The sequence below is a fragment of the Rhodofomes roseus genome, assembly GCF_022264815.1.
Source record: "Rhodofomes roseus strain CIRM-BRFM 1785 chromosome Unknown C8Q71scaffold_22, whole genome shotgun sequence".
In the NCBI taxonomy this organism is placed as follows: Eukaryota; Fungi; Basidiomycota; class Agaricomycetes; order Polyporales; family Fomitopsidaceae; genus Rhodofomes; species Rhodofomes roseus.
Genome location: NW_025952978.1, coordinates 174,973 through 202,544, shown reverse-complemented (window position 1 = coordinate 202,544; position 27,572 = coordinate 174,973). Strand labels below are relative to the sequence as shown.

Below are 27,572 nucleotides of genomic sequence, written 5' to 3'. Positions count from 1 at the left end.
CTTTGCGCGACCTGCAGAGCAGGCAGTCCTGAGCGATACACGGGCCCACCGGGTGCAACAGGTCCGTCACGGTGGATATACGATGTTATACTTCAAGTCTCGACAACGGCCATGATTGGCAGTTCTCCTGCGCACTGATGCTCGAGAGCGCGGTGATTGACACAAGTCGATGGTCGCCACCGGTGTTTTCGTCACTGAAGCCAGGACCCAGTTGTCAGCTTTCAGAACAGACTAATGGTTGGTTGTGTTCACTTCGCATGCGTCTACCCCTCTACTCACGGCCGGACTGCAGCAGTTGCAATCACAACCTGTTGTGCTTCATCGAAACGATCCGAAGTCGGCTCCTTAACGAAACCCGTGAATGGACTCGCCCAATCCATCGACTACATAACCGCTACCTACGGACCTAGCTTCGGGTGGATGGGGCGAGTCTATCAGAGTCTGGACTTCGCTCTGCACCTCAGTTCGAAAGGCGTGCCTCGTTTGAAGAACGCTGCACAGGTACTGTCACTGTACTGTCAGGCTGTTACCATTCGGGGACGTCCAAGAATTACGGGATACGAGATTGGATCAAGGGGTTGCCTTTTTGGTGGTCCGATCTGTCAACCCACCATCATCAATAATGTAACTCCATAGCCTTCCTCCTCCGTGTATTACTATTAGCAGGCAGCCGGAGGTATCGGGTCCCTTTTCCTTCCCACTGCCCGTGCAAGCAGCGGCAGCACCGCATCCTACAATCCTTCCCCCGTCATCCGGGCCCCTTCCACTTCCTTACTCCTCTGTGCTCATTACTGCTAACTTATGTTGCGCTTCTATACTAGTTCCTCTGCGCCCCTCCTTCTTATCCTTCTTGCTGGGCGTGTGTTGGGCGCGGGCAACACGACTTGCGCGGGAAGCGCGCTCGACTGGTACACCAACACCGTGGGGGAGACACCATGTACGTCCTCGCTGTTCTGCTCGCCCTTGCATTGTCTTGACGCGCAGCGCAGGTATGACCTACCAGCGATTGCGGCAGATCTGCAATAGTGATTGTCAGTGCTGTGTCCATGACATGTTAGTAACGCAGCCTGACCACTCATGCTCGCAGATGAAGTTCCCTCATTTCGTCCCAATACACCTGGTGACAACTGCGACGATCAGCTGTGTATGTCCTTTTCACGATGAAGCTTGTGGCAGCACCCGGCTAACTACGCAAATCCGCTAGCTACGTGCTGCTGTAACTCTGTTGCATGGGCACTGAGTATGCTTTGCATGAAGTAAGCATCTATACATTGAATGGTCGACTTTCCCTGATTTCTCGCCCACCCTTTAGCTGTCAGTGGGATACGGACAGCAGTAGCGTGAATGGTATCGACGCTGGTAAGTCTCGACTCCGCCGTGCTCCGCGTACTCGCGCTCAGGAGCTTACCGTGTTATGCAGGCGTACCAGCATACTACTGGTACCGTTTCGGTGGCACCAAGTACTGTGGTGACGGGACAAATCAAACGTAAGTCCCCCGGAATCACATTTGTCGCCTTTGCCCACAGATCCTCCTTGTCAGCCTTCCTTCCAACATCGAAACAGCTGTATGCAATGAGGGTATCAAGCTTCAGGATTTCTTGTACGGACTGTTCTGGACAGATGGTTCATGGTGCGTGTCGCAGTAGTTAGGCCCACCTAGGATGATCATTCATACTCGGTGCACCTAGGTATTAGTAAGTTCGTGTCCTGTGCGAGACGACTCCATGTTCATCGACCGCGCTATGTAGTACGTACACTCGGGAGTCCGCTCAACAAGACGATGCGGCAAGCGGGTCAAACGTCTATCACTGTACCAGCAGCACGTCGTCAACGCACAGCAGTACAAGTACCAGCGCAATCGCAGCCTCGTCAAGCGCGAATCCAACGAGTAATGCCCAGCCCACGAGTTCTTCAGGTGTCACGTCCTCAAATGCGCCCGGTTCCAACTCGCCCGCATCAGGGTCCTCGTCCTCTTCCTCGTCGACCACCTCTGAGTACGTTTCGTCCTCCATCGTGACAACCTTCGAGTCACGCACGACCGTCAATGGCTCAGCGACCTCTGTCGCTGTCGTCACAACCCTCGTGACTGTTGTTCCGTCATCTGGGGTGAATGGGACTGCCGTGGGCCTCGGAACGACCAGCGGCGGGCACAAGGCCAGCACAGGTGCCATCGCCGGCGGTGTGATAGGCGGTGTGGCTGCCCTTCTCTTGCTCGGCATCCTTGCTGTCTGGTTCACCAGAAGGAAGCGCAGTAGTGCGAGCGGGCCGCTCGTGGTCACGGATGCGGCATCGGAGTCATCGCATGGGCCCATGAGCCCGAACACGGCTGAGAGGAACTCCATTTCGCCGTTCATGGCACAAGCATCGAGTGAGTCGCGTTCCGTACATCCCTACTACCTACCCTTCAACTATCTTTGCTTTCGTAGGAAGCGATCCTTTCGCAAATCCTGCGCCACCGGGGCCTAGCGAGAAGTGGGCCCGCATGCATCAGAACACCTCCAGCTCAACGTTCCCTACGTCGACTTCCAACACAGGCTCAGGCACGAGTTCGGGCACTGGCACTACCTCTCACTCACGCCGCTATGGTTCTCGGGACCAACTGCATCATGCCCAACCGCCCACGGAAAGCGCGAGCAGCTACAGTCAGATGGGACCCGGCTCGCAAGTGGAGGCGACGGACTCGATTCGCCCTGTTGTGCAAGAGGAGGATGCTGGGCGGCTCACGCTTGGCAGCCTGCGGTTACCGCCGGCGTATCAGAGCGAGTGGAACGCTGAGTAGTTGAAGTTGTCGTGGCCAAGAGCATTGATTTGTTGCTTGTTACAGTGTCTGAGCGGATGCGCCTTGTGTAGTAGTATCGAACAATCAGGGTAGGCGAGTAATAGTCCGGCAGCGTGAGTGTGGCTCACAGCAAGGCCCGCTTTTATGTTGGCCGTGTGCCGTGCGTCTGCTCCGGCCCCCGATTGTCCATCTTCCAGCTAGCTTGAACTCGGAGCCCGAAGACATGTGCCAGACATGAGCGCAAGACTTACCCTTTTTGTACATGTACGTTTGCTACGATCGTGATCTCGGAGTGCTCCGTCTGGATCAAAGTGGGTCTCGACGGCTTGTTCTTCGCCACCAGGCCCAACTTGGGCTTAACTCAGCGATGCTCCATTGGCACTTACCATAGCCAAATAAGATCATGTACAACGGGACGTTGAACAATGCCATCATGCACACGCCACATAAGTACTGCGTAGAGTGGGATACTACAGCAAGTATGGGTGTGTTATCGCGTCGCGTCAAGAGAAGTCAGGATTGCGTGATGGGACCCTCCCGGGGCGTTTCGCCATAACGCGGTTGAATGTCTCCATGCAGAATCTCCGCAAGACACCAACGCGGGATGGCTTCGTGCGTTCATTGACATCCCTCGGTGCCTGGTCTCTGTTTCTGATTCGCTCTTGCTCAGCACAGACTAGCATAGACCACGCTTACCTCACGCAATCCCAGCCGGTTCTTCCGCGAGGCTACGCCAATACTTATCAACTCCCGGACACCACGGCAGTATGAATGTTCGTCCTGTGTGAACTTATGGTGCCGCTCCGTCCTGCGCTCCGCTTGCTTCCTCTTTAACGAGAGGTCACAGCCGCTCGGATTGAAGGGTCGCCTCCTTCTCGACGACCATGACGGCCCAAGGCGCATCAGCGAACGGAACGCTCTCCGGAAAGGCATCTATCAACTCTGTAGAGTTGACGAAGCAAGACGTGCCTCTGTCGGATGCCCACCGGACAACTTTGGAACGGAAGCTCGTCCGCAAGTTGGATGCACGTCTACTACCCATCTTGACCATCCTATATCTTCTCTCTTTCCTGGACCGTTCGAATATCGGGAACGCGAAACTTGATGGGCTAACGACGGATCTTAAGATGACCCAGGCCGACTATCTCAACGCCCTTACCTTGGTGAGAGCCTATACAGTCGACGAGGCTTGCACAATGTGCTGACATCCAGGCAGTATTTCTTGGGATACGTTCTGTTTGAGATCCCAAGCAACATTGTCCTCAAACGTCTGACACCGCGGCTATGGCTTCCTACGTTGATGGTCGTCTGGGGCATAGTGTCCACGTTAATGGGGCTCGTACACAACTACGCGGGTCTTCTAGCGGTGGTACGGTCCTACCAATGCGAATGCGATCGGCCGCTGACACGCGGTGTTCCCAGCGATTCTTCCTGGGTGCCACGGAGGCCGGTCTCTTCCCCGGCGTTGTATACTATCTGTCGTGCTGGTACAAGCGGAAAGAGCAGCACTTCCGCATCTCCATTTTCTTCAGCGCTGCTAGCCTTGCAGGTAATTACTGGATCAGACCAGTCTGCAGTGACACCGGAACTGACCTCAGGCAGGGGCCTTCGGTGGTGCTCTTGCGTACGCCATTGGAAAAATGGACGGCATCGGACATAAGTCCGGATGGTCCTGGATATTCATTATAGAGGTATCGTCCACTCACAGTGATTATACGGTTCTGGTCTGATGAACGCGTGCAGGGTTTACTGACCATAGTGATTGCACTGCTCTCATATGCGTTGGTGCATAACTATCCGGACACAGTCTCCTTCCTTACGCCGGAAGAGAAGACACTTCTACACGACCGGCTTCGTGCTGACAGCGACGCGCTCAGCGGCGAGACTTTCCGCTGGCATTATGTCAGGAAAGCTTTCGAAGACGTTACTGTCTGGCTTTACTGCCTCTGCTTCGTCGGATGTTCCTTGCCATTGTACACTCTGTCGCTATTCTTGGTGAGTCCCTTACGCACGCCCGAAAGGATGTTGAACGAACCGTCTGGCGCACGCAGCCGACTATCATCGCAGACCTCGGATACGCAGCTGCCGAAGCTCAGCTGCTCACCGTACCGCCATACTTTGTCGCGACCGTGCTCACGTTCGCAACTGCGTGGGGCTCGCACTACATCAACCGACGTGCGCCGTTCATCATCGCCGGCGCGATTCTGGCTATCATTGGCTACATCATCCTAATCGCCTCCGCGACGACGGGCGTGCAGTACTTCGCGACCTTCCTGTGTGCGGGAGGCATCTACCCGGCAACCGCCATCACGCTCTCATGGCCCGCGAACAACGTCTCCGGACAGCTCAAGCGCGCCGTCGCCTGTGCGCTGCAGATCAGTGTCGGCAACGTGAGATCATTCGGCCCCCCTCTCGCTGAGAGCTCTGACTGGACTGACGCTGGTGCGTTGTACAGGGTCTGGGAGCGATCGTCGGTACGCAACTGTACCGGTACGGACCGCGCTTCTACCTCGGCCATGGCTTCGCCATCGGATACCTTGTCCTCGTCAGCGCAGCGGCCGCGCTGAACTGGCTCGTACTTGCAAGGCGGAACAGGGAGAAGGAGCGGTTGCTGCAGTCCGGGGAGGTCAGCGAGAAAGACGACCAGGAGAGCCGCTTGCGTTTGGGTGACGAGCATCCACTGTGGAAGTTCCAAGTGTAACTCGAGTGAGGCTCCCGACGTACAGACGTATCGCTTAGTGTAGATGTAATATGACTTGACAGATTATGACCATCTCAACTGCGGACGATTGTAGGACCACTGGCGGCCTCCGGCATGCTAACATGCCTCTTTATATTACCGTGGCAATCGTCGCGCTAATTGACCCGTGTCCACTGCACAAGCATCACGGTACACCGTGCTCGTCTACGATATGTAGCGTCATCATCATGGGCGCGTATGGGGCTACTCCTGTCATTCATACTGAGACTGAAGCAGCAGTAGAGCTTGAGTAGGGTCTTATACTAGCCAACGAAGGGGGTTGAGGTAATGATCGACAAGAACACGGACTTTTCTTTCCGAAACCACTGTAACGACAGGGGGGATAGGTGCACTAGAAGGCGAGTTGTAGCAAGTGTCACATACATACGGATACACCTTGCAAGACGAATCAGCAACCGTCGCAGTACAAGCCTTCTTGTCTTACCTTGGAGTCGCCGAACGGTACGAAACCGCCAGTCCTGACGGCGCTCATTCAGAGGAATACACGGTACGATACTCGGGAGGCAACTGTGTTCGCACTGATTCATTCGTGGTGTTGCTGTAGGTCCTGACATCCTTCGATGCATCGACGTTGGTTGACGGCGGTGTATACAAGCCATTCGAGATCAAATGTGTTCCGCTGTGCGGCGCACCGGGTAATGGACTGCACTCTACAGAGGCGTTCGAAATCAGACTTATTGCACTGATTGAATATGTCACTCACGAGGCGTCTCCTCGCTCGGCGGTCGACGTGAAGATTGCCCGAGGAAAGGTGTAACGAGATGAGTGCCCATATCCATCCCAGGGTTGGCCGGCGATCGGCTATATGGCCCGCCTTGTGTCGTGACCGCGACCACCGGACGGGAATGCTGCAGATGGCGTCGCTTGACGTAGAGAGTCGTTATGATGGCACCGAGGAGTACGAGCCCGAGTGCACCACCAAGAGAGCCACCGACCACTGCGGCAGTGTCGACCTTCGCAACCGCATTCAATTGAGCAGGGGCTGTGCTCAACAAGGTTATAGTTGAAGTGACAGCAGCAGCCGTGCTCGAATTTTCCGTGCACGAATCAAGAGACTGATTATTGTGCGATGCCAGAATGTCCTTGGCGAGGGTCTCAAAGGCCGTGCTATTATGAGGTAGATGAAGGATTAATAGTATGCCAGTCTACTATGATGTAGTACCCACAAGTTCCTGCATTGATCAAGAGTTAATGGGTAGCATTGAGACGGTCGTGAGCCGCGCAGTTTGCAGGAGAGGAGCCAGTGCTTACCAAGAACCATCGGGCCAGAATATACTGTATAGGAAATCGCCGACATGGATTCCTCTGTCACAAACCGCTTGCTGAAGGGTGTCTGGTAATCTTTAAAAGTGCGCCGATCAGCAGAGCTTAAGTGACAACGGCTAAACTTACGTCTGGTTGTACCCATCCCCGCAATACACGCCATTGTTTGGCACACCTGTACTCCATCGATATTGGTAGAAATTTCCCGCGACTTTACGACCCAACACCACGATCATCACCTGACGTGCGAGAGATGAACCTGGGTCCACATACCGCCACTGTGTCCAGGATCGTTCACGCCGAACTCATCCCATTCGCAGCTAGAAACAGGGATTGAGAAAGCATGAGCTCTGAAAGGCTGCAAGAGAAGTATAGGAAGCGCACTTGATGCACAGCATCCGTATCGACCACGCGATGGAGTTGCAGCAGCAAGTGTCTTGTGCGCGATCAACATTATTGGATGCAGCAGTGAACCAAACAGACGAACGTACTCAGTGGGTCGTCACACTGATCTGTAGGGGTGTCGATGGCCCATGTTGGGGTTGTGTCTGCATCCGAAACGCACGTAAGGGCCGCCCACATTGAGCTGCAATGTGACGCAATGGGGCGGGATGACATACAGTCGCTGTTACATATTTGCCTCAGTCGCTGGTATGTTGCACCTACGAACAATGCAATGAGTTACTACTGCCAAATGCGCCTCAGAGAGGTGCGTCGCACATGGAGTCTCTCCGATTGCATTAGTATACCACTGAAGGGTATCACTGCCGCTGTAGCACGTAGGCGCATTCGAAGCAAAGGCCTCTGCACAGCAGAACACCAGAATGGAGATGACGAGGATCCATCGAGCCATGTGGTGTATCGACGCGAGTAGGGGGACTTAGTCGAAGAAGAGGGGGCTGGCCGATGCTTATTTAAATGACTTGCGTGTGGCCTTGGTATCTCGGAGACACAGCCTCCGGAAGAACCGACGTCCTCGACCCAATGAAAAATCGGTCTTGGACAGTTGTGAACACCTATTTATGGGGTTCTCGATGTGCATCGCGTTCATGATCATTTGTTGACGATGAGTGTCACTGAGAGTTTGTCCGGCCTTGACCATCAAACAGAACTGGCTGAGGAAGGCGATTACATTACCGTTGAAGGTTGAGCACCATGTCAGCGGCTGCTCGTATTGCTATCGGCACTCCGAGTCGTTGCGTATCCGAGTCGTTGCACGCCTCTTGTTCGCGGCGCACTGTCCTCGATTCTCTAACTTATGCCGCTCCGACCACTGGGAGGTGGGGAATAGTCACCCGGGGTCACCCCGGTGTCTGTGACTGGAAGCCCGAGCGCGGTGACGGAACGTCTGCGAAGCGGTCAGTGACTCGGAGCTCATCAATGCCATTGGTGGCATTTGACGAACCATAAGTCACCTGAAACAGCCTGTTGCACACCCAAAGCGTGTGCGCGCTGATTTGACATTGGTTCTCCACGTACAGATTGTGGTTTGCGCAGACAGTATTTGCATATACGCCACGACACGGGGGTGATTGTAAGGGTTGCACTACACTGCCACGGCCATTATAGTCAGTCAATGACTCCTTAGGCCGCATCATGAGACGCCCGCAATACGGATTCAGTACTCACTAGGAAGGCCGCTTGCTCTTCGGTTGACGAGCATCCACCGTGGACGTCCGAGGTTTTATTTGAGAAACTAACGACGGTTCAGTCAGTGTAGTTTGCCTTGACGGCATGACGATCTCCTCCACTGGAGGTTAACCTGCGTTACGTTGTCAAACGCCCAAGCATCGTGCACTGTGTTCGACCACTATCAGTGGTGGATTCAGATACAACTCTGCCAATTTGTCCGCTGGAGGAGCACATAGACACCGAGTAGAGTCTAACACAGTGATCGACTAGATAGCGAAGGAGGTTGAGAAAAGTATCGACAAGACAATGAGACAGCTCGGAAGTTCTCTGAAATTACCGTCACGTCACGAATGAGTAAAGTGGGAGGCGAACTCAAGCAATTCCACATATGATTACACCTAGATGGCGAGATGGATCAGAAAATGTTGCAGCAGTTCACGCCCTCTTGGCTTGCCTTGGAGTCTCCGGATGGTACGAAGCCGCCAGTCGCTCTTGTGTTCATCCCAAATTTGAATACATGGTACGACACACCGTCAGCAACCGCGACTCCTGTACCGATATTCCCCCGTCGCGCTCGCGTAGCTCTTCCACTGGAGGAGCTACCATCTTGTTCCAATGTGAACGCTTGCTCTTTCCGGGCCGGCGCCCCCCTTTCCTACCGCGGCGGTTGGTCCTGACATCCTCAGGTGCATCGACGTCGGTCGGTGGGGATGTAAACAAGTCACCCGATATTAGGTCTGTTTCGCTGTGTGTCGCAAGCGATGATGTACGCTCTACAGAGGAAATGGATTTCAGCCACTCGCGCTAATCCGACATGCGACTCACGCGACGTCTCCCAACTCAATGGAAGACCTGAAGATTGATCGGTCCGAAGGTATGCAGTGATGAAGTCATTGCGCACATCCACTGGAAGGGTCGGTGATCGATTAAGGTTTGGCCGCTCGTCTATCGAGTCCACAAGGGGACGACGAGATTTTCGCAGAGAACGCCGCTTAACATAGAGGACTGCCATGATTGCACCGAGTAATACGATCCCCAAAGCACCACCTAGAGAGCCGCCGACTATTGCGACAGCGTCAGCCTTCTTGTGAGCAGTAGCGTCCGTGCTCGAATTACTCGTGCATGAGTCAAGAGATTGATTGCTGTGCGATGCCAGAAGTTCCTCAGCGAAACTTTCAAAAGTGGAGCTGTCATGAAGCGGAATATCAGTCAATCCTACCACAGGCAGCGATATTAAACTTACAAGTCCCTGAATCAATGGATCGTCGAATGGTGGTTAGACCATTATGACGACACGAAAGATGCACGGGAGTGGGCATACCATGAACCATCTGGCCAGAATATGTTGTACAAGAAGTCACCAAGCCGAATCCCCCTGTCGCAAACCGCTTGCTGAAGGGTTTCCGGCAACCTACGAGAGCATCAGTGAACAATACTCCGAACTCGACAGTGAAAGCATACGTCTGGTTGTGACCGTCCCCGCAATATATACCATTATTTGGCACCCCCGTACTCCATCGGTAATTGTAATAGGCACCCGCGCCTACCGCCATCATGTTCGTTCAGGGGCATATTAGCTACGGATATGAGATCGCATACCTGCAGAGTGTCCAGGATCGCCCACGCCGAACTCGTCCCATTCACAGCTGAGTTGGACGAAATGAGATGAACCAGAGCAGCGGAAACCTTCGGAGACGTACTTGATGCACAGCATCCGTATCGACCACGCGATGGAGTTGCAGCAGCAAGTGCCTTGTGCGTGATCAATATTAAGGGATGCAGCAGTGAACCAAACAGACGAACGTACTCAGTGGGTCGTCACACTGATCTGTAGGGGTGTCGATGGCCCATGTTGGGGTCGTATCTGTAGTAGATCACACATACATGAGCAGAAACGAGCGGCGATGTGCGATGCGACGACGTACAATTGTCATTGCAGATTTGCCTCAATCGCTGATATGTTGCGCCTACGAGCAGTGGGGTGAGACAGTGCATTCCTCGCAGACACGTGCTTCATACATGGTGTCTCGCCAATTGCGTCCATATACCACTGGAGGGTATCGCTACCATTGTAGCAGGTAGGCGCGCTTGAAGCGGAAACCATCATCCAACAGCACGACAGAACGGAGAGAGACAAAATCCATCGAGCCATGTATAGAGTTCTGTAGTATCGGGGAGGATGGAGGAAGTTGGTTCAAGAGCGTGGTCGATGCTTGATTATCTTATGTGTACGGTTCTGGACAGATTGAGGATACAGCTTTCGAAGGGACCGGTGTCCTCCTGCCAATGGAAGTTTGACTTCGGACACTTGGGAACATTTGACGGAAGCATTGTTCTATGTGCACCGTGCCTCGCTGCCGATGACGGTAACATAGATGTCATTGTTCATATCAGTCGGGTTGTCAGGCGGGTTTCATCGACAACTGGTCCGCATAGTGTGCTCTATGGCACCCGCAGAGTACCTGATGACGAAGACAGGTACACTGCTTAAGGACAAGCAGAACGCATATCGATTGAACAGTCGACTCACCTCGCTTTCGGTGGTTACTAGCAGGCATCACCCCACGACCGTGCACTGGTTCTCAACGTCCAGACGATGTCTTATATTAGGCTTGTCCACCTGCATATGCCACAGGGTATCAAACAGTTATTACAACGCCGGTCTGAAGCACGAGCAACGCACCTCCGCCCGTAAGTGTATGCAACTGAAAAATGGCATCGGCGGTGCAGCCTGCGATCAATACTCGAGTAAGCACTTGGATCACCCGCTGCGCACGCCCTAGTTAGCTCGTTACACATATGTCTCCTTCTCATTCCGACACTATCAATACTTACCTCACTTGGAATTTGGATGAGAAGCAAGGTCGCTGGTAATCTCAGAGAGGTCCGAATACATGAGTTGGGTACAGATACCTCTGTCGAGATTGCGACCATTCATCTGAGTTTGCGTGATGTCACTAGCGGTGGATGAAGGGACCTGAGTAGACAGATCGGTATCGTTATCATTCGTCTGCCGAACAGAATGATCACCTTGTGGCGTCTGCTGTGTGCCATCTGCAGTTGCAGGGATCGCAACGTTCAAGTACTTCCACGGTCGGGCCGTGAATGTCGCAAGACCTCACTACCTGATGAATGCGACCATTCGTGCAACAAACGTGCTGGTTTTACAGATTGACGTACCTGAAACAAGTGAGGAGCGAGACGTCGCCGCATACTATCTCATGTACAATTCAGCACACTGACCTCCTAGCGCTCAGTCCTGTTTGTCATCGATGACCCAGTCTCTGGGCTGACCGTCCTTGACTTGCGTTCCCGAGTTGGGTGCAGCGGCTGTAAGATAGGACTATTCATCACATCCACCCGTGCTCGTCGGACCTCTCAGGAATGCTTGACCAGTCCACCCAATCAAGCCGTGTTCAGGACGGGGATGTGCCCATCGACCGCCCACTTGGCCGGCGGTCCCATTCGCAACATGACCTTTCGGCCAGATAGTAATGTCGAATTCCCTGAACACAGGGATGTTTGCACAGGGCACTCGGCCATTACTTGGAGGAACCCCCTGTAACCACTATCCGCTCCAGATATGCCTCGTTTCATCGTTTCGAGTTGCATCTCTGCGCTGCTCTTGGGCATGGACGTGGCTTCTGCGGCGTCTTCGCCGATAGTTCCACCAGCATCGCTGGCATCGATGTATGCGCTGACGGCCAGTACTGCCTTGCCCGTACCGACGTCCGCGCTATCTGCGTCTGATGCCGCATCGTATCTGGTGTCCTCTTGGGGTCTCAGTAACGGAAAGATACAAAATGGGGCATCCAACCTTGCATTCGTTGACGATCCTTTCCCGAACAACTCTTCGACCTCTTTGTCCGACTCCGCCGATGGCAATACAACTTCGCCCGTCCTGCAAGTGACCTATCCGGCAGGAAGTTACTCGCACGATACTGGAGGCGCACAGTTCTACGCCCTGTGGAACACCTCTTCGAACAGCTCTGGGTCAGGCGAGAACTGGAACTCGATGCTAGTGACGTACGAGGTAGCATTTGACGCCGACTTTGACTGGGTCAAGGGCGGGAAGCTCCCTGGGCTGCGAGGCGGCCCAGACGTGTATGGCTGTTCCGGTGGTGAGGCAGCGAATGGTTCCAATTGCTTCACCTCGAGGACAATGTGGAGGACGGACGGAGACGGGGAAGGTGCGTAGTTGACGACTACAGAAGTCATTGAGCTAAAGGTGAGTTCACCGTGCAGTATATGCGTATGCCCTCGAATCAAAGAAGTTCTGCGACTCTTCGAATGTGATGTGCAACGACGATGGGTACGGAACGAGCATCGATCGCGGAGCGTTCAGCTTCCAGTCAGGAGCGTAAGTGCAGCCGATAACCTGGCGGCTCGTTTACATATTTGTGCCTGCAGATGGAACCGAGTGACGATGCTCGTGAGTTTGAACAACCCTGTCAACAAAGCGAACGGACAAGTAGCGCTGTAGTGAGTCGTATGCATATTTGCCGTACAGGAATACTCACATCCCCCCGCGTAGTTACAACAATGTTCCAGCTATAACGCTGTCGAGCCTGCAGTTCCGCAGTACCTCAGACATCAATATCGGCGGACTATTCTTCTCGTGCGTACCACTCTTGCTTCTCTCTTTGTGAGGCTGACACCAATTACGATGTTTTGCTACTTCGTCTTACAGAACGTTCTTCGGTGGGAGTAATTCCTCGTGGGCGACACCAAATACGACGCACACATACTTTCGCGGCTTCCAGATGTGGGCCAGCTCCGCAGCTTCGAACGGAACCGCGTCTTCGGCGTTGAAGTGCCAACCAAGGAGATGGGGCCCGGACTCGTTCAGCCTGAGCGTTGGCCTCTTGGTATTCGTGTATGCGATGTTGTAGAGCACATATACAAGATTCACCAGTAGCCTGTCATAGTCTGTCTGCACGTACTTAGTGCCGTCACATCGGAGACTGACCGTTGTCAGAGGTACACTGGCCCGCCGCGTGCGGTGCTGCTCTGAGTTTATTATATGCTCATGATCGGGATGCAGCTGCGACAGGTGGAAGCGTGGAAGCACAGAATTGGGATAAATAACCTGACAGAAAGCGACGACTCAGGAAGGCGCCCAGAACATCTGAAGAACCGCGCCCCGTTACGTAAGACACTGAGAGGCCAAGCCCACTGAGCGCAAACAGCTTAAGCCACAACCGCGACAAGTACTTACTGTGGTCGCGTACCAATCCAATTCCTCCATATCATTGCTTTCAAAATGTCTGGCGACAATTCAATTGTCCGCATACGAGAGTACAAAAAGGATCATGTCGACTTCGTCCTGGAGAACGTCGACCTCGCGTATGTTTTGTCCGTCGCTCCGAGGCTGCATCCGCTCCTAACGTGGTCGTCAGGTTTGCAAATTCTTTCAGGAGGGTCATGATGGCGGACATCCCGACAGTCGGTGCGTGGCTTGCTGTACCATTCATTCTCGTAGACTTACACTGGCTGCAGCGATTGACATGGTGGAAATCGAGACGAACACCACTGTTCTCCCGGACGAGTTTATTGCGCACCGGTTGGGCATGATCCCGCTGCTATCACAACATTGTGACGAAGGCATGCGATATACTCGGGTATGCATCACGTTTCAAATCCACGGGCATCCCTCTGATGCAACCTACAGGATTGCACATGTCTATCGTGGTGTCAATTTTGTGCGGTCGAACTGAGGCTGAACGTCGCTTGCAACGAGATGGTGACCATGGACGTCACAAGTGCTCACCTAGATGTCACCGGCCCGAGACTAGGGAGCCAGAACTGGAATGAGGACGACGGAGGTGAGGAGGTGGGCAAGCGGGCAGACGACTTCGGGCACCCCATCGCCAAAGGTGCGCTGCTGCGGCCTGTCCTGCACTTTGTCCCATTGACCATACTACGCAGACGACCCAAACACGCCGCCGGTTCTCATCTGCAAAATCCGTAAAGGGCAAGAACTCCGGGTACGTTGCATCGCTAAGAAGGGCATCGCCAAGGAGCACGCGAAGTGGTCGCCCTGCTCCGCAGTCGCCTTCGAGTACGACCCGCACAACAAGCTCCGGCACACATCCTACTGGTACGAGAGCGACGCGCGTGCGGAATGGCCACTCAGCGAAAACGCGAAGGAGGAGGAGCCCCCGCGGGACGACGAGCCATTCGACTTCCACGCGAAGCCGAACAAGTTCTACATGGACGTCGAGACGGACGGCAGTCTCGGGCCACAGGAGGTAGTTCTGAGGGTGAGTAGCCAGACAGTGCCTACGCAGCCCGACCGTCTTAACGCTGAGTTCGCGACTCCCGAATCAGGGCCTGCACCACCTCAGAGCAAAACTGGCCGCCCTTATTCTTGGTATGAACACCGCCAACAGCGATCCAAGCGACTTCCAGGCACCCGCGGAAGCGCACCCAGCGAATGGAGCTCCGGACGGCGGCGCTGGTGGCCCGGGTGGCTGGGGAAACGGAGGCGCTGCAGGCTGGGGGGCGTCAGGAAGTCCTGGGAACCGTCCTGGGGGCGGAGGAGGGGGCTGGGGTGCTTCTCCGAGAGGCGGGGGCTGGAGTCCAGTGAACAGCGGCGGCGGTAGTAGTAGTAGTGGTGGTGGTGGTGGTGGTGGTGGTGGTAGTGGCGGCGGGGGAGGATGGGGGAATGCGGGCAGTCCTGCGGGTTCTGGCTCAGGCTGGGGAGGTGGTGCATGGGGAAGCGGTTCAAGCCCACAGGGACAGACGAATGGGTGGAATACGTAGGTGGGCGCTGGGTTGGTCTCGTATCTTACTGTGTAAATGCTATCGCTGTTGTTCCTTGCCGTCTTCTCGCATCCTGTTTGCGACACTACGTGGCCTGTATGGCTACATTGAGGCGGGCAAAAGTAATGAACATTCCATGCTACAGGTTAATCTACAGCGCGGCTATCGTCAAGAGTACAGAAACAGTCTACGATAAAACACGGGACGGTCATGACAGGTGGGTACTTGCATATTAGTACGTCGAGAGCAAGATGATCAGAAACAAGAGTACAGAATTACAACAAGGAGTCCGACACAACCATCTCTGTCACGCTCAAGGATTTGAATCTCTCCTGTTGGACTTGGTTTTCGTAGGCTGCAAGACCGGTCGCTGGCAGATCGGACACCGCCCTGAGACATCCGTCAGCCACGGGTCGACGCATGTACGCTATTGAAGGCGATCAATCAGCATGAACCCTCGGTACGAAGGAACAGACGTACGTGGAAGACGTGCCCGCATCCGAGCAAGCGCAGCGGAACGGCGCCCTCTCCAGCATCGTCCAGTCTCAGATGCTGACGCTCCTCCTCCGTGACCTCGTCCACCTGCACCTCATGCACCGACTCATCCGGCGCACCCGCCTCGTCTTGCTCCCCTTCCACCTCCAAGTCCACCTTCTCACTCACGCCATCCCCTTTTACGTTGGTATCATCCGCCTCCTTCACCTTCTCGTTGTCGCCCTCTTCGCCGTCGACCCTCTTCGGCGGTTCAAAGTCGAGCAGACAGATCGCACACACGGCACGGTTACCCTCCAGGCGTACGAACGGGTAGTCGCCCGTTTCCCAGCGCTCCTCCCACGTCATCCTCTCGGGGTCCGTCTCCATCTTCTGCTCGCCATTCTTGTCGGCCGTCCCTCCATCGGCCTTCTTGCCGTCGCCGCCCTTCTGCGCCTTCCCCCGCTTACGGAAGAACGCGAACCTGCGCTTCGGCTGGAACGACGGCTTGCGCGTGGGCGGGTAGCTATACGCAGGCGCAGGGACAGTCGGTGAGCTTGTCTTGGAAGGTGAGCTGGCTTGGGGGTCGTCAGGGGGTGGTGGGATGTAGAGCACGAGTGGGATCTGGTTGACGACCTGCTTCGGGAGCTTCCCAATCTCGGGCTTGATCTGGTGCGGGTTCTGCAGCGGGTGGCGGCCGAGGCACAGCAGGATGACGTTCCACAGTAGCTGTGTGCGTGATGAGTCGGTGGACCGCCTAGCGTATGGGGAAGACGGGGACTTACGTAGAGCACCGGGCCGAAGACGAAGACGAGCAGACCGAGGAGGAAGATCTCGAGCACCATGAGGTAGAGGATGCAGAGGATGCCGAAGGTGAGCCACCAGAGGTGTGGCGAGGAGTGCCGGCAGTCGTTCACGGAGGTGTACTCGAGGATGTGGGCGGTGAGGAACCACGCGAGCGACATGAATGTGCCAAGGAGGGACAACCTGGTTGTTTCGATCAGTACTAAGTAGGACCCAATGAGGGTCTAGTGACGAGACAGACCGAGAGTAGAGATGCGATTCTGTGTCCGGCGGGTTGTTAGCTCTTTGCATATACTCATCAGTGTCCCATATCGGAGGAGACCGCGGATCCCGCCCGCGAGTATGGCGATGAGGACTTGTTGGCGGAGGCCTGGAACTCTCAAGTTCTTCGTTCCTCTCGTTGCGTTCGCGGCTGGTGGACGCATATATGAGCCGAGTGCTGAATAGGAGATGTGGTACTCACATGAAACGCGCAGCTCTGTCGCGACGATACCCCCATATTGACAAGAGCAGACCAAGTGCTACTCGGATCAACCAGATCGAGTCCCATGCACCCAGCGGTCGGGAGCACGCTTCCCATTCACTGAGACCTGGGTTTGTTGGGCTCTCGTGGTGAGCGGAATACGCCAGGAGCGTAATTATGATGATGTACTGAGCCATTCGAACACATGAGCTGGCTCTAAATCAGGGAGTATGGGCTATATGCACCTGCGCGATGGCAAACCCGACGTTCCACACGAACGATATGAACTCTCTCCGTGCTTTCGCGTCGGCTCCCGACAGTCCAAACAGCATGAGAAGCTTGTCGAGCAAAGTCGGCACATCTTCTTGTTGTTGCGGCCGTGGTCTTATCCTCGGTGTGCGTTGTCGAGGCGGGTGCGGTGGGAGATGCGGAGGGTCGTGCAGCTGAGCAAGAGCAGCTTCCAGAGAATCGAACGAAGGACGTGCACCGTGGCTTCGTCCAGTCAGATGCAAGGGCTCCGGACGCTGGACCACGCCTTCCGAGCGACGCAGGCTACCATGCGGGCTCGGCCGTACGGAGGGTGGAGGATTGGGGAGGTCGCCGGTAGATTGGACCCGTCGCAGAACGTGTTCGTCGTACGCTGAAGCTGCGGCAGCCATCATGGACATGACGGTCTGCTCAGGCTCGCTGGCACTCCCCTGGGATGCCTCGGGGGCTGTGAGGCCGCGCGCCTGCCCGCTGGAGGGACCTGAGGCGCAAGGTTCAATCGATGACCTCGAGCGTGGCCAGACACCGGTGCTGAGGTATTCGGGTGGATTACCTGGGTTCTAGGTGGGAAATCTGTCCAGTGTCCAGCGGTTTGAGTAGGACAGGAGCGCACGGGTTACGTGGGCTGGGACTGCGGTTAGCTCCAGACGGTGAGTGCGCACGGCATACACACCCAGGTTCTGGTCACGTTCAACCGCCTGCACCGCCTCACGCAGTAATATTGAGTTCTGACGGGCCACTCGAGTGAACCCTATTGTGGCCGGGCCACTTACAGTAGGGCTGAGGACAAGCTGAGCGAGAGGGGAGGAGGCGGAGAGCAAGCCCGAAGAGGCGGGCTCAGGGCGGGCCCGCGCGCAGTCGACCGAAGGAGAGTGCTGCCGAACGAGCTGCCGAACGAGAGCCGACTCGAGGCGCAGACCCTGCTTGTGAATTTGATGCACACAGCTGCACACAGTCAAATTCGCCTACTGTGGCCCATCCGCGCGCGTCGCCGCCGGTCCACCAAACCGCCACCACCGTGCGCCATGCTTCCATCTGCTTCCACCTGCAGATACTTGCCAATATCCGCCAATGACTGCGGTCTTCCTGTGCACTGAGACGAGTGGGGAAGCACATTGAGGCAGGTTGCAGTTCGTAAGCACTTCAATCATTCCTGACATCATGGGTTGTGCAACACTGTAGACATGGAGAGCGATCCACTGAGTTACACAAGAAAGTGAATTGCTGCATTCATCGATAGACTGTAGGCAGATCGGATCGTAGGAAACATCAGACACGGAAGTAATGAGGGACCGTAAGTATGAACCGTGTACCGTACCGTAGACACATGTCGAGAGTCGAGATATGATTGCTGCATCTTTCAACAATGCTTGACTGGTTCTGAACGCGTCTGAAGCGCGTTAGGACATCGACGGTGAATCTGAAGACAGACAGTTGTTGAGCACAGCAGTTGCAAACATTGTACGTCGATCGCGAGGCGGTGGCGGATGTGCACAGTTGCCTAATGAGGGACCCATTTCCACAACAGAAGACGGTGTTCCTTTACAGGACGCTCTTCGTTGTTATCCCCATTTCGGATTTCCACTCGACCATCCCAGACCACCATCCTATTCTGTCGCCGACTCTGCGGGTATCGCGGACTCGACACAAAAGGTATGCACAGATACGTACTACGTACCCCGCTTGACAGTGCTCGCGAAGGGAGACGCCGGTCCTCCCTCGCGGATTTGGTACCCGAATTATCACGTCTTCCGTTTATTTGATTCGGATGCGGTACGAGACCATCAAACCTGCCAGAGGTAAGCAATAGGTCAGCTTTCTCTCTTGTGATGCACTCTTCTACTTCTTTCTCATGGACACCCTAGACCGGTACGAGCCTGCACCATACCACCACCCGCCGAGCCACTCCCGCCTGCCCTCCGTGTCATCCCACCCACGCGCCTTCGATGCTTCTGTCGTCTCATATGCGCCCGAACAAGACCAGCACCGAACACGCCATCTTGGTTCTCGCGAAGCACACGAGGTGACGCCGGACACAGAGCGGTATTACCATGACGACGAGGACGTAGATGCAGACGCAGAAGACGACTACGATTTCGACGACTCTGGGGACACGGACATGGCTGTGGACGCAGGCCGGACGCTGCGCGAGCGTACCGCCGCAGCGATGATCCACGACCCCGCCCTCGAGAGCGCGCTCAGCCGCCCTCTCACCTTCCACGAGCGCGAGCTGCTCGAGCACCTCAATCGCCTCAAGTTCTTCCTTGCCACGGCCCCTGCGCGATGGACACACACTTCTTCGTCTTCCCCGGTCCCGGGAGGCTCGAATACTCCCGATGACCCGATGTCGCACCCCGCCCTGAACCGCTTCCTCCTGCCGAACATGGAATACGTCAGCTGCGTGCTCTGGGACGGGCTGTACCATATCACGGGCACAGATATCGTGCGTGCTCTTGTCTTCCGGTTCGAGGCGTTCGGCAGGCCCGTGCGCAACATGAAGAAGTTCGAGGAGGGCGTGTTCAGTGACTTGAGGAATCTGAAGCCGGGTGTAGATGCATGTCTCGAAGAGCCAAAGGTGTGTACTGAGCCCTCACTACTATGCATGAAACTGACACAGACGCAGTCACCATTCCTTGAACTGCTCTTCAAGTATCAATGCATCCGCACGCAGAAAAAGCAAAAGGTATTCTACTGGTATGACCCCTCCACCACCGCCCCATCTTCCGCACCTCTCACTCTCCGCAGGTTTTCCGTTCCGCACGACCGTCTCTTCCTCGACGCCCTCGAACGCGACCTGAAGCGCGAACGCCAAGGTCTCGAGACGACCACCGTGGTCACCGGGGAGCCCGCACAATCCTTCCGATATACATACGACACGAAGCGCTCGCTATACGAGCAGTTCAGCGATGCGCAGGGCCGCATCGCCGGTGAGGGCGAGCTAGAGGCCGCCGTGCGCGCACACGAGCTCGAACTAGAGGGGGAGCGGGCATCCCCCATGTCTGTTTCCACTGCGTCCAGCCCGGGCCCTGGCGGCACGAGCGTCTCGCGGAGAGGTGGGCGTAGAAAGTGGCAGCTCTGATTATGCTTAGCCGATTTGGCTGTGGACCCTGTTGTTCGTACACCATAGATTTTACATCGGGAATTGGTACACACAGTGAAGTACAGATGGACTGTCCGTAGAAGAAGAAACAATAGAAGAGCCCGGGCCGCGCTGCGGGTGTCGCCCTCATCGTATTGTACAATGGCGAGGTCATCTCCGCCCTATCTGCGCGGTCGTCGCCAGCTCGTCATGGTTACAAGGTTATAATAATCGTGTAATGACGCCCAGACCCTTGTGAACCCGTTAGCATGTCCATGCGCCGCTGAACATTGAGTGGTAGACATGCCTTCGTCTTCCCCTCCCTGAAGAGGAGTTTCATCCCTTCCTTGATGAACTCTGGGTGAGATATGAACTCAAAAGTAACCGTGGCACGATCGCCTGTTCGAAGTATGCCTTGAGGGTGGTCCATGTTCACTATGCGCACGGTCTGACGGATGGCCTGCGCGCCGCCGCCGGGACACAACAGACTCAGCAATATTCCACAGAGAAGCTCCACGGATACGCACCCCGCAATGAAGCATAGCCTTCATAGACCATCGCGTAAGCAATCGCCGATGATGGAGGATCACAGAGTGGCTCACCTGGTAGTTCTTCTGCAACGTTGTATTATGACTAACGGCGATATGAGCACCTCTCCGCGGCGGAAAATGACAGTAGACGGCGCTGCTCACTATAGGATGAGGACCTGCCCCTCGAATCGCCGCACGGCTGCAGAGCGGAGATGAACCGAGCCATATTCTATCACGGAGCGACGGAGACCCACCTCTTGGAGGCGTCTCGCTCTTGTGCACGAGTACCATGCCTTTCCGTATGGCCGACTTCCGGACACGCTTAAGGGCGAGCGACACGCACTGGCCAGCCTCCGCGCTAGTTACCGGGGCCCTGGATATGATAGAAGAGTAGAATGACATTGACGCTGCCAAGGGCTCGTGTCGAGGCATGGTACCTACCTCTTGCGTTGTATTGACTTCACAACCGTGCTCTGATAGTTGCCGTTGGCATCCGGGCCGATTAGCACAGAGTCGCCATTCTTTATGGTACCGCTGTTCAAGATACCGTCGACTACAGTGCCGACATATGGCACCGACCTTCGGGTATGCCCGTCATGAAAGCGCTCCAACAAAAAGAGAGTATTGGTCGTACCAAATCTCTGTCACTGAGTACTGCAGAGGTGTAAGTAATCGAGGGACGTGAGAGCATGGGCATTGACGCTACCTCTAATGGCTGGTCGGCTGCGAACTTCTCTGTGTCACTCTCGCTAGCAGGCAGCAAATTCAAGAATGTTCGTAGCTGGAAGTTGTCAAGCCCACTATATGGCGTCACTCCATGAGGCGGTACTCACGTAGTCAAGCCCGGCTCCTGTGACATTCGATAATTGAAACACGGGACATAATCTGGAATGTCGTCAGCTTCCCAGTCAGGGCACCGACTGCCATACGTACCGTTCAGCAGCAAATACTTGCGAGAGCTCTACCGCAGTCTCAGCTGACTGCACGAAGACAGTTGTTTTCCTTCGCAGCTGTCGGTCACCTGCGGCTAACGTGAGACCGCTATCTACTCACCGACAGCCAGGGCTCTGCATGATCTTGGTCACCTGCTCGATTGTCTTCGTCAGGACATTCGGTGGTGTCATGTCAATCTGTCTCCCGAAATATGTCACACATTGCCTTTAAGCACCGCGTCTGTCGATTTACCTTCGTGATGCAGACGACGACGGGGACGCTCAAGGCGAGAGCGATCGCGAGGTGTTCTTTTGACATACCGATGAGCCCTGCATTCCCTCCGACGATGAGGATCACGCAGGACGGCGCCCCCGAAGTCAGGCCGTAGAGTGTCGTCTTCAAATATCGTTCGTGGCCCGCAAGGTCTACGGCAGGCTCGTCACTGAGGGATGTATTCCCTTTGAGGCTGAAGCTCACCGATGAAGGACACAATCTTGGCAGCCTTTGCAGAGATCTCCTCCCAGCCCAGTTTCTCTCGCCTGATCACCTCTGCGTCGTTCAAATGTGCAGTTGACGGCAGTATTGGTGCGCCAGAGGGCCCGAAGCCCAAGATCTTGGTTGATGTTCAGCTAAATACCGCATACATGCACAATTTTGCCTCACCTCCATCCCTACGCTAGACGTCCGCCCACTCTCAATCTCGTGTTTGTGTCGGAATAAACTCACGCGGGCACGCCCTCTACCATCATCAAGTGCCCCTGTGATTGTTTGCATGAAGAAGCAGCTAGCCTAAAGCTGTTGTCATATTCACCTCTAGTCAAGACACCCAGAGTGGTCGACTTGCCACTGTCGACGTTTCCGACGACAGCGCACCGGACTTCCGGGGTGACAGAAACGTCCGCAGGAGGTAATCGAAGGAGCAAGGTCGCTCGCGGACGCTCTGTTCTTGTGTCGAACAAAACTGTAGTCTGAGTATGATGTGGGTTGACGCGCATGGGTCGGTGTGTTCAGATTGAAAGACATACCACGCCTCCGATATCTGTCACAATCTCCTGCACCTCACGCTGAAGTGCATCGAGTTCTTCTACAGTCCGGGCCGTGCCATGCCATGCGTCTGATCCCTCGAGCGAACCAGGCGTCTTCGAGAATAGCTTGGAGTGTGGTGGATGTGCACCTATTCGCAGTATATACTCTCCTTTGCGCCTGGTCAATATTGATGCGATGATATCTCGCGCCTTGTCATGGTCCGCGGAAGAGGCGGAAAGTAATAATGACTGAAGTGAAGTAATGACACATGAAGCCTCTGCGCTACGCGATCGATGAAGCACAGCGTACCTGTATTTGCTCATCCACATCTGACAACCCCGCACCCGCATCTGACAATCCCGCAGGCTCTCTCACTTGTGGATCGATGGCGCCTCCCTGTGTGGGAGCTGATGTGGATAGTTCAGCAGCACCAGAGCGGACCGGGGTCTTCTTGGACTCCTTCTCCTTCGCTCGTTCCGCGGCGGTCTGGTCTCTTTGTCGGACAACCTCCCGGTGTCGTATTTTCTCAATCTCGGACTGGAAGGTGCGCAGGCTAGTCTTGGTCGTCATCTTTAACGCGACGCGTCGACCTGGGGGTTCTGGAATGGCAGCTGCCTGAGATGTCTCTGGTTCCCGAGTCGAGCGAAGTTCGCCTTAACTGAGCGAGATCGTACAAAGAGTCAGAGAGTTGACAGCGTCTTGACTCTCAATGACTCGCCACTCCAGTGCTTGAGAACAGTCTGGAGATGTCCCGGCCGTTCCGTCGACCACTCGACTGTCACTGAGCTTGTAGCGGGTAGACCTCGATCAAGATGCTGACTAATATGCAAGCCATTGCTTGTACGCACCGACTGGCAAATACCGCGTCAGAGGTGGTCTCAGGCCGAGGACAGTGCTTGCAAGTTGCAACAAATGGAGGCTCGTTGATCGAAGGCTTGCAGCGACCTGGCAGCGACTGCCGCTCAGCGACTCAGGCCGGCGCGAACAGTCACGCCGCCACAGCCGGTACCCGCCAGTCGGCGGCACTTGCCGAAGACGGTCGATACACACATTGTCGCACTCGATCTTAAAGCTGCATCATCGCATTTTATCAACACTCGACATACAGAAACGAGGAAGGCATATGAGTCTACGCACATATATGGCTTATATATGATGCGGAAGGCGTATAAGCCGCTTAATATCGTCGACTGTGACGAAGATTCAAGAAGTTGAAGAACGCCCTCTTCAACATAACCACGTGATCTGCCATCGCGCCGTGCGCGTCGCGCGAGTCTCTCGAGTTTTCGAGTGCAGTCAACTCTCCGCTTGCGACGGCTGCGTCTAGGCGACCCGCCTACGATTTACATTGGATTACTTGACGACCCTACTCATGTCAATTCATAATGACAACCCAACCTACCTTCCGTTCCATCCATGGCACGACCCCCGGAATTCTCGATCCGACACAACCAGCGCGCCTTCATCGCATCTCGGGATCGACGCTCTCGTTCGCGTCCTTTCACCCTCTCGCTGCATATCCTAGACCACAGACCCTGGAAAACCTTTCCCTGAACGAGGAGCCGACACGTCCGAAGCGGATCGTGATAGAGACAACTCCAGGGCCCGAAGGCACGAGTTTCTGGCGCTTCGTCCCTCGCGCTCGTTTAGGACCTGGAGTGGATAGCGAGGGGAATTGGCCTAGGCTGGTCGATATTTGCGGGTAAGCTCGCTCGCTGTACGTTGTGGTGATTGACAATCGATGGTATGGGCCTTTCCAGGGAAGTTGTATATTGCTCGCAGGACCAGTGGGACATCTACAAACTAGACACTACGGAGTATGAGTGCTTCGTACCGACACCGCCTGCTATGCCTACGATCTCCCGTAGGAAGGTCAAAGAGCCGGCTGCAGAAGCCGGAACAGAGCGCCACACCGCGGATGGTGCTCCTGACGCGCTCAGGTCGAAACGCCGCCTGTCGACGCCCTCCGAGGACGAAGCCCCACGACATTCTCGCAAGCGGTTCCGCTCAGCTGCCCCGTCCGACTATATGAGTGAACTCGGTAGCGATCGGGCGCACCCTATCCCTGTTGATGACGAGGAAGACGAAGTAGAAGACCTTCTTGTGGAGTCGTCGAAGGGAAGTTCCATGCCGCCAGGCAGCCATAAGCCGTCAAGTAGGACGGGCCCACGAAGAAGAACGAGGGAAGAGACAGAGTCTCAACGTCGGTGGCGAAGAGAGAAGACCGCTTCTCGGAGCAAGCCAATGAATACTGCTTTCGATGACGTACAGGAAATCGACATGGTAGACCTGACTGCAGATGATCTCGACAACGGTCGCTCAGGAAACGTGCCGCCAACAAATACGGCCAAGCGGAAGAGTAAGCCTTGCCACACGATGCAGAACATGTTGAATACTCATCGCATCCCGTAGTCTCACCCGAACCTCAGGTGCGAAGTCCCTCCAAATCTGGGGAAGCCAGTACGAATTCTTCAGACTATGCGGAGGGTCAGTCAAGAAAGCGCCATCGCACGGTTTCGCCTGGGGCGTCCAAGCAGGAGTACGAAGCCAAGCGTACTGAGCGGGAACGGCGCAGGATGGAGAGCTTCAAGGCTCGCTTCGACAGCAATAGGGCAGCGTGGCACGACAGATTCCTCCACGATCTCATGACGGACATTCCAGAAGATTTCGGGAGCGGAGGAAACACGCATGGTATGCACGTTTATCTTCATCAGGGACAACCTTCCTCAGTCATACAGTAGGACATGAGCAACCGCCTGACCAGGCTCCAGGGGCCCCCAACCAAGGTTCGCTTGATGAGGAGGCGCTTCGTCAAGCTGCGATCGAAGAATCCCGGCGGAAGCTCGCTGAGCTGGAGAAGGACAAGCCTTTGTGGGAAGAGGCTTCCCGCAGGCGTATGGAAGCGGAGCGCGCGGAAGAAGAGAGGAGACGGGTGCAGAGCGAAGCTCAGCGACAGGCCGCAGAGGCGGAAGCGCGCCGGCGCCGGCAAGAGGCCGAACGGGCTGAGGCGGAGCGCAGAGCGAGAGCTGCCAGGGAGAACGCCGCGCACGAACAGGAACAGCGCCGCCGGCAGCAACAGCAGCAGCGGTGGTCATACGGGCCCTGGACGACAGCACGCGCTCTGGAGCGCTACAAGGTGCTCAGCGAGACGTTCGACAGCGCCAAGTTTGCGGAGGACAGCCCTGCTACGTTCAATGTCATCCCGTGGCCTGTTCTGCGCTCTCCGGCCATGCTATCGATCGAGGACATCGACTGGAACGCTGTCGAAGCTTTCTTCAGGTCTGTTCGAGCGTATATGAGACCACAAGACTACAAGGCCTTTATTCAGGAAAGCCATAGGCGCTTCCACCCAGACCGTTGGCGGGCAAGAGGAGTCCTGAGAAGCGTAACAGACGAGGAGACCCGCAGCTGCTTGGAGGTGGCATCAAACACTGTAGCACAAGCTCTGACACCGTTGTGGCGCGAAGTCGTCAAGGGTGGATGAAGATAATTATCGCTCTGTATCGCTATCGTACGTCACTCGTCGCATCATTGTAGAACGTAGTCGTGGCTTGGAAAACCTAGTTCGTGCAGCGCAGCGTCCGCTCAATGCCGACCCGCCATGCAAAGGGACGTCGGCAAGGGCTTGACACAGTTCGCCTCTGGACTGCTTGTCTAGACATCCACCCTGTTTCAGCATTCGTCGTTCTGCAAGGCAGGATGTGCAAGTCTGTCCTCCTGTCGACAGAGTGGGCTCCAGTGCCGCCTGTCCGTGACGGTTGCTGTACGCGGTACTTTCCATTCACCGATCGGTATGTACTCTGCACATATGCAGTGCATAGGCAGTAGGTCGATCGTACCGCACGTCTAAAACCTTCACCGTTAACAGCAGTGTAGACGCAACAAGACTGGACTCGCCTTGGCACCGAACAACGGATGTCACGAACCTCCGCCTTGAGGAGGACATTGTCAAGCGGGAAGGTGAAGGGCTGTGAGCCATGACGCGTGTTTTTACCCCAGCCCCTAGGTACAACGGTGCGCAGGGATTGCTCGACGCCATAAGGCTGCTGAGCAGTACCGGCGGACGCGTGTTCGCAAAAGAGGCTCTGGTGCTTGCGATTCCGCTTCGGGCCGAACCATCGCAACTTGCAAGTGGCACGCACCCGATGCTTGGGCCGCACTCCACTCGCCGACCTACATCTTCGTGTCGATCATCATGTGTCCAGCGCCCTCCTCCGGTGCTGGACCGAGCTCCTGCGACGTGAAGTTGGTAGCTTGACATCGGCGAGTCGCTCACGCCAGACGTGCCATCCAGACCAAGCTGGCGAAGGCTGTGCAGAGTCCTCGGACTCCCTCTCCCTTAGAGATTACTGAATAAGATTCACGGGAGCGCGGTAGCCTGCTTGTCCCCTGGCGTGAAATGCGGGCCCTGTCAGTGGGTGGTGGATGTAAGGTACAGCCGCGAGCCCCCTACGCGCTGTCCGCCCATCGTGTTTTGCCTGTAGTTCCCTATGCATCCCTGTACACATTCGTGAACCTTACTGCAAGGCTCACCGTGGAGACTCAGGCTTGCTGACTGCCAGACATTATCCCCGTGAGGCCAGTGATGCATCCCGGTCGGCCGTGATGTTTCTGGTCCCATGCCTCGTTGCAAGAAGGCGGAGACCGCGTTGCACACAGCGACGAGTAGGACCCGGATCTAGGGATGATCTGCGCGTCCGGCAATGCTTCGGTCTGTGGCCTGCCCGAGAATGACGCGTCGGTCACGTGCTGCGAAAGGATAAGCCGCGACCGCGTCTTGCAGCCATCCGTGTCCGAG

The 27,572-nt window shown here is 55.5% G+C and overlaps 10 protein-coding genes across 10 annotated transcripts; 6 read left to right on the top strand and 4 right to left on the bottom strand.

Annotated features, from left to right (window-relative positions):
• The first annotated feature begins 860 nt into the window (after positions 1-860).
• On the top strand, positions 861-2,822 carry C8Q71DRAFT_266818 (uncharacterized protein). Its single transcript, XM_047917403.1, has 9 exons — positions 861-937; positions 990-1,031; positions 1,088-1,144; positions 1,205-1,256; positions 1,313-1,359; positions 1,421-1,487; positions 1,542-1,637; positions 1,750-2,369; positions 2,428-2,822. The coding sequence occupies exons 2-9, from the start codon at positions 992-994 to the stop codon at positions 2,778-2,780; spliced, it is 1,332 nt and encodes a 443-aa protein (XP_047775233.1). The 5' UTR covers positions 861-937; positions 990-991; the 3' UTR covers positions 2,781-2,822.
• Positions 2,823-3,455: 633 nt separating this feature from the next.
• C8Q71DRAFT_777928 (major facilitator superfamily domain-containing protein) lies at positions 3,456-5,559 on the top strand. Its single transcript, XM_047924744.1, has 8 exons — positions 3,456-3,575; positions 3,628-3,943; positions 3,997-4,149; positions 4,203-4,329; positions 4,383-4,471; positions 4,524-4,775; positions 4,832-5,170; positions 5,236-5,559. Exons 2-8 carry the CDS (start codon positions 3,665-3,667, stop codon positions 5,479-5,481), a joined length of 1,485 nt encoding a protein of 494 aa, XP_047775232.1. The 5' UTR covers positions 3,456-3,575; positions 3,628-3,664; the 3' UTR covers positions 5,482-5,559.
• Positions 5,560-5,613: 54 nt separating this feature from the next.
• On the bottom strand, positions 5,614-7,675 carry C8Q71DRAFT_850385 (uncharacterized protein). Its single transcript, XM_047926727.1, has 11 exons — positions 7,525-7,675; positions 7,425-7,466; positions 7,296-7,352; positions 7,189-7,240; positions 7,078-7,124; positions 6,934-7,015; positions 6,793-6,882; positions 6,708-6,713; positions 6,245-6,648; positions 5,966-6,191; positions 5,614-5,916 (listed from the first exon to the last, which is right to left on the bottom strand). The coding sequence occupies exons 1-10, from the start codon at positions 7,655-7,657 to the stop codon at positions 6,010-6,012; spliced, it is 1,095 nt and encodes a 364-aa protein (XP_047775231.1). The 5' UTR covers positions 7,658-7,675; the 3' UTR covers positions 5,614-5,916; positions 5,966-6,009.
• A 1,831-nt stretch (positions 7,676-9,506) lies between these two features.
• On the bottom strand, positions 9,507-10,781 carry C8Q71DRAFT_266693 (uncharacterized protein). Its single transcript, XM_047917402.1, has 7 exons — positions 10,456-10,781; positions 10,362-10,403; positions 10,244-10,300; positions 10,137-10,188; positions 10,036-10,082; positions 9,898-9,979; positions 9,507-9,847 (listed from the first exon to the last, which is right to left on the bottom strand). The coding sequence occupies exons 1-7, from the start codon at positions 10,586-10,588 to the stop codon at positions 9,721-9,723; spliced, it is 540 nt and encodes a 179-aa protein (XP_047775230.1). The 5' UTR covers positions 10,589-10,781; the 3' UTR covers positions 9,507-9,720.
• A 920-nt stretch (positions 10,782-11,701) lies between these two features.
• Positions 11,702-13,522, top strand: C8Q71DRAFT_266621 (polysaccharide lyase family 14 protein). Its single transcript, XM_047917401.1, has 5 exons — positions 11,702-12,626; positions 12,682-12,796; positions 12,847-12,918; positions 12,971-13,054; positions 13,127-13,522. Exons 1-5 carry the CDS (start codon positions 12,020-12,022, stop codon positions 13,326-13,328), a joined length of 1,080 nt encoding a protein of 359 aa, XP_047775229.1. The 5' UTR covers positions 11,702-12,019; the 3' UTR covers positions 13,329-13,522.
• Positions 13,523-13,630: 108 nt separating this feature from the next.
• On the top strand, positions 13,631-15,304 carry C8Q71DRAFT_910210 (insert subdomain of RNA polymerase alpha subunit). The gene is made up of 6 exons (XM_047929079.1): positions 13,631-13,782; positions 13,836-13,885; positions 13,936-14,057; positions 14,108-14,312; positions 14,365-14,699; positions 14,767-15,304. The coding sequence occupies exons 1-6, from the start codon at positions 13,700-13,702 to the stop codon at positions 15,199-15,201; spliced, it is 1,230 nt and encodes a 409-aa protein (XP_047775228.1). The 5' UTR covers positions 13,631-13,699; the 3' UTR covers positions 15,202-15,304.
• On the bottom strand, positions 15,305-18,084 carry C8Q71DRAFT_777905 (uncharacterized protein). Its single transcript, XM_047924743.1, has 7 exons — positions 17,880-18,084; positions 17,185-17,831; positions 16,940-17,127; positions 16,718-16,888; positions 16,458-16,659; positions 15,682-16,401; positions 15,305-15,628 (listed from the first exon to the last, which is right to left on the bottom strand). Exons 2-7 carry the CDS (start codon positions 17,605-17,607, stop codon positions 15,515-15,517), a joined length of 1,818 nt encoding a protein of 605 aa, XP_047775227.1. The 5' UTR covers positions 17,608-17,831; positions 17,880-18,084; the 3' UTR covers positions 15,305-15,514.
• A 1,466-nt stretch (positions 18,085-19,550) lies between these two features.
• On the top strand, positions 19,551-20,285 carry C8Q71DRAFT_714305 (STE like transcription factor-domain-containing protein; the record flags this gene model as incomplete). Its single annotated transcript, XM_047920957.1, has 3 exons — positions 19,551-19,781; positions 19,830-19,900; positions 19,952-20,285. 3 exons carry the CDS (start codon positions 19,551-19,553, stop codon positions 20,283-20,285), a joined length of 636 nt encoding a protein of 211 aa, XP_047775226.1.
• Positions 20,286-20,396: 111 nt separating this feature from the next.
• Positions 20,397-23,344, bottom strand: C8Q71DRAFT_880001 (P-loop containing nucleoside triphosphate hydrolase protein; the record flags this gene model as incomplete). Its single annotated transcript, XM_047928467.1, has 18 exons — positions 20,397-20,537; positions 20,593-20,745; positions 20,813-20,830; positions 20,888-20,918; positions 20,978-21,014; positions 21,070-21,188; positions 21,257-21,394; positions 21,450-21,469; positions 21,522-21,596; positions 21,649-21,700; positions 21,749-21,817; positions 21,869-21,945; positions 22,001-22,173; positions 22,226-22,361; positions 22,412-22,506; positions 22,560-22,716; positions 22,774-23,022; positions 23,084-23,344. 18 exons carry the CDS (start codon positions 23,342-23,344, stop codon positions 20,508-20,510), a joined length of 1,890 nt encoding a protein of 629 aa, XP_047775225.1. The 3' UTR covers positions 20,397-20,507.
• A 730-nt stretch (positions 23,345-24,074) lies between these two features.
• On the top strand, positions 24,075-26,352 carry C8Q71DRAFT_266498 (uncharacterized protein). Its single transcript, XM_047917400.1, has 4 exons — positions 24,075-24,476; positions 24,535-25,133; positions 25,187-25,465; positions 25,516-26,352. Exons 1-4 carry the CDS (start codon positions 24,160-24,162, stop codon positions 26,256-26,258), a joined length of 1,938 nt encoding a protein of 645 aa, XP_047775224.1. The 5' UTR covers positions 24,075-24,159; the 3' UTR covers positions 26,259-26,352.
• The last annotated feature ends 1,220 nt before the right edge of the window (positions 26,353-27,572 follow it).

Excerpts from the sequence above, each read along its gene's own strand:
- C8Q71DRAFT_266818 (XM_047917403.1), top strand. The coding sequence starts at position 992 with ATGACCTACCAGCGATTGCGGCAGATCTGCAATAGTGATT. Across the intron at positions 1,032-1,087 it reads GCAGATCTGCAATAGTGATT|ATGAAGTTCCCTCATTTCGT; the intron begins GTCAGTGCTGTG and ends TCATGCTCGCAG. Across the intron at positions 1,257-1,312 it reads CTGAGTATGCTTTGCATGAA|CTGTCAGTGGGATACGGACA; the intron begins GTAAGCATCTAT and ends CCCACCCTTTAG.
- C8Q71DRAFT_777928 (XM_047924744.1), top strand. The coding sequence starts at position 3,665 with ATGACGGCCCAAGGCGCATCAGCGAACGGAACGCTCTCCGGAAAGGCA. Across the intron at positions 3,944-3,996 it reads ATCTCAACGCCCTTACCTTG|TATTTCTTGGGATACGTTCT; the intron begins GTGAGAGCCTAT and ends ACATCCAGGCAG. Across the intron at positions 5,171-5,235 it reads TGCAGATCAGTGTCGGCAAC|GGTCTGGGAGCGATCGTCGG; the intron begins GTGAGATCATTC and ends TGCGTTGTACAG.
- C8Q71DRAFT_850385 (XM_047926727.1), bottom strand. The coding sequence starts at position 7,657 with ATGGCTCGATGGATCCTCGTCATCTCCATTCTGGTGTTCTGCTGTGCA. Across the intron at positions 7,016-7,077 it reads CGATCCTGGACACAGTGGCG|TCGCGGGAAATTTCTACCAA; the intron begins GTATGTGGACCC and ends TGGGTCGTAAAG. Across the intron at positions 6,883-6,933 it reads GGGGATGGGTACAACCAGAC|ATTACCAGACACCCTTCAGC; the intron begins GTAAGTTTAGCC and ends GCACTTTTAAAG.
- C8Q71DRAFT_266693 (XM_047917402.1), bottom strand. The coding sequence starts at position 10,588 with ATGGCTCGATGGATTTTGTCTCTCTCCGTTCTGTCGTGCTGTTGGATG. Across the intron at positions 10,083-10,136 it reads ATACGGATGCTGTGCATCAA|CTGTGAATGGGACGAGTTCG; the intron begins GTACGTCTCCGA and ends CGTCCAACTCAG. Across the intron at positions 9,848-9,897 it reads GGGGACGGTCACAACCAGAC|GTTGCCGGAAACCCTTCAGC; the intron begins GTATGCTTTCAC and ends ATGCTCTCGTAG.
- C8Q71DRAFT_266621 (XM_047917401.1), top strand. The coding sequence starts at position 12,020 with ATGCCTCGTTTCATCGTTTCGAGTTGCATCTCTGCGCTGCTCTTGGGC. Across the intron at positions 12,797-12,846 it reads TTCAGCTTCCAGTCAGGAGC|ATGGAACCGAGTGACGATGC; the intron begins GTAAGTGCAGCC and ends TTGTGCCTGCAG. Across the intron at positions 13,055-13,126 it reads ATCGGCGGACTATTCTTCTC|AACGTTCTTCGGTGGGAGTA; the intron begins GTGCGTACCACT and ends TTCGTCTTACAG.
- C8Q71DRAFT_910210 (XM_047929079.1), top strand. The coding sequence starts at position 13,700 with ATGTCTGGCGACAATTCAATTGTCCGCATACGAGAGTACAAAAAGGAT. Across the intron at positions 13,783-13,835 it reads CTGGAGAACGTCGACCTCGC|GTTTGCAAATTCTTTCAGGA; the intron begins GTATGTTTTGTC and ends CGTGGTCGTCAG. Across the intron at positions 14,700-14,766 it reads CACAGGAGGTAGTTCTGAGG|GGCCTGCACCACCTCAGAGC; the intron begins GTGAGTAGCCAG and ends CTCCCGAATCAG.
- C8Q71DRAFT_777905 (XM_047924743.1), bottom strand. The coding sequence starts at position 17,607 with ATGTCCATGATGGCTGCCGCAGCTTCAGCGTACGACGAACACGTTCTG. Across the intron at positions 16,660-16,717 it reads GAATCGCATCTCTACTCTCG|GTTGTCCCTCCTTGGCACAT; the intron begins GTCTGTCTCGTC and ends CGAAACAACCAG. Across the intron at positions 15,629-15,681 it reads GATGCGGGCACGTCTTCCAC|CGTACATGCGTCGACCCGTG; the intron begins GTACGTCTGTTC and ends CGCCTTCAATAG.
- C8Q71DRAFT_266498 (XM_047917400.1), top strand. The coding sequence starts at position 24,160 with ATGACAACCCAACCTACCTTCCGTTCCATCCATGGCACGACCCCCGGA. Across the intron at positions 24,477-24,534 it reads AGGCTGGTCGATATTTGCGG|GGAAGTTGTATATTGCTCGC; the intron begins GTAAGCTCGCTC and ends GGGCCTTTCCAG. Across the intron at positions 25,466-25,515 it reads GAGCGGAGGAAACACGCATG|GACATGAGCAACCGCCTGAC; the intron begins GTATGCACGTTT and ends GTCATACAGTAG.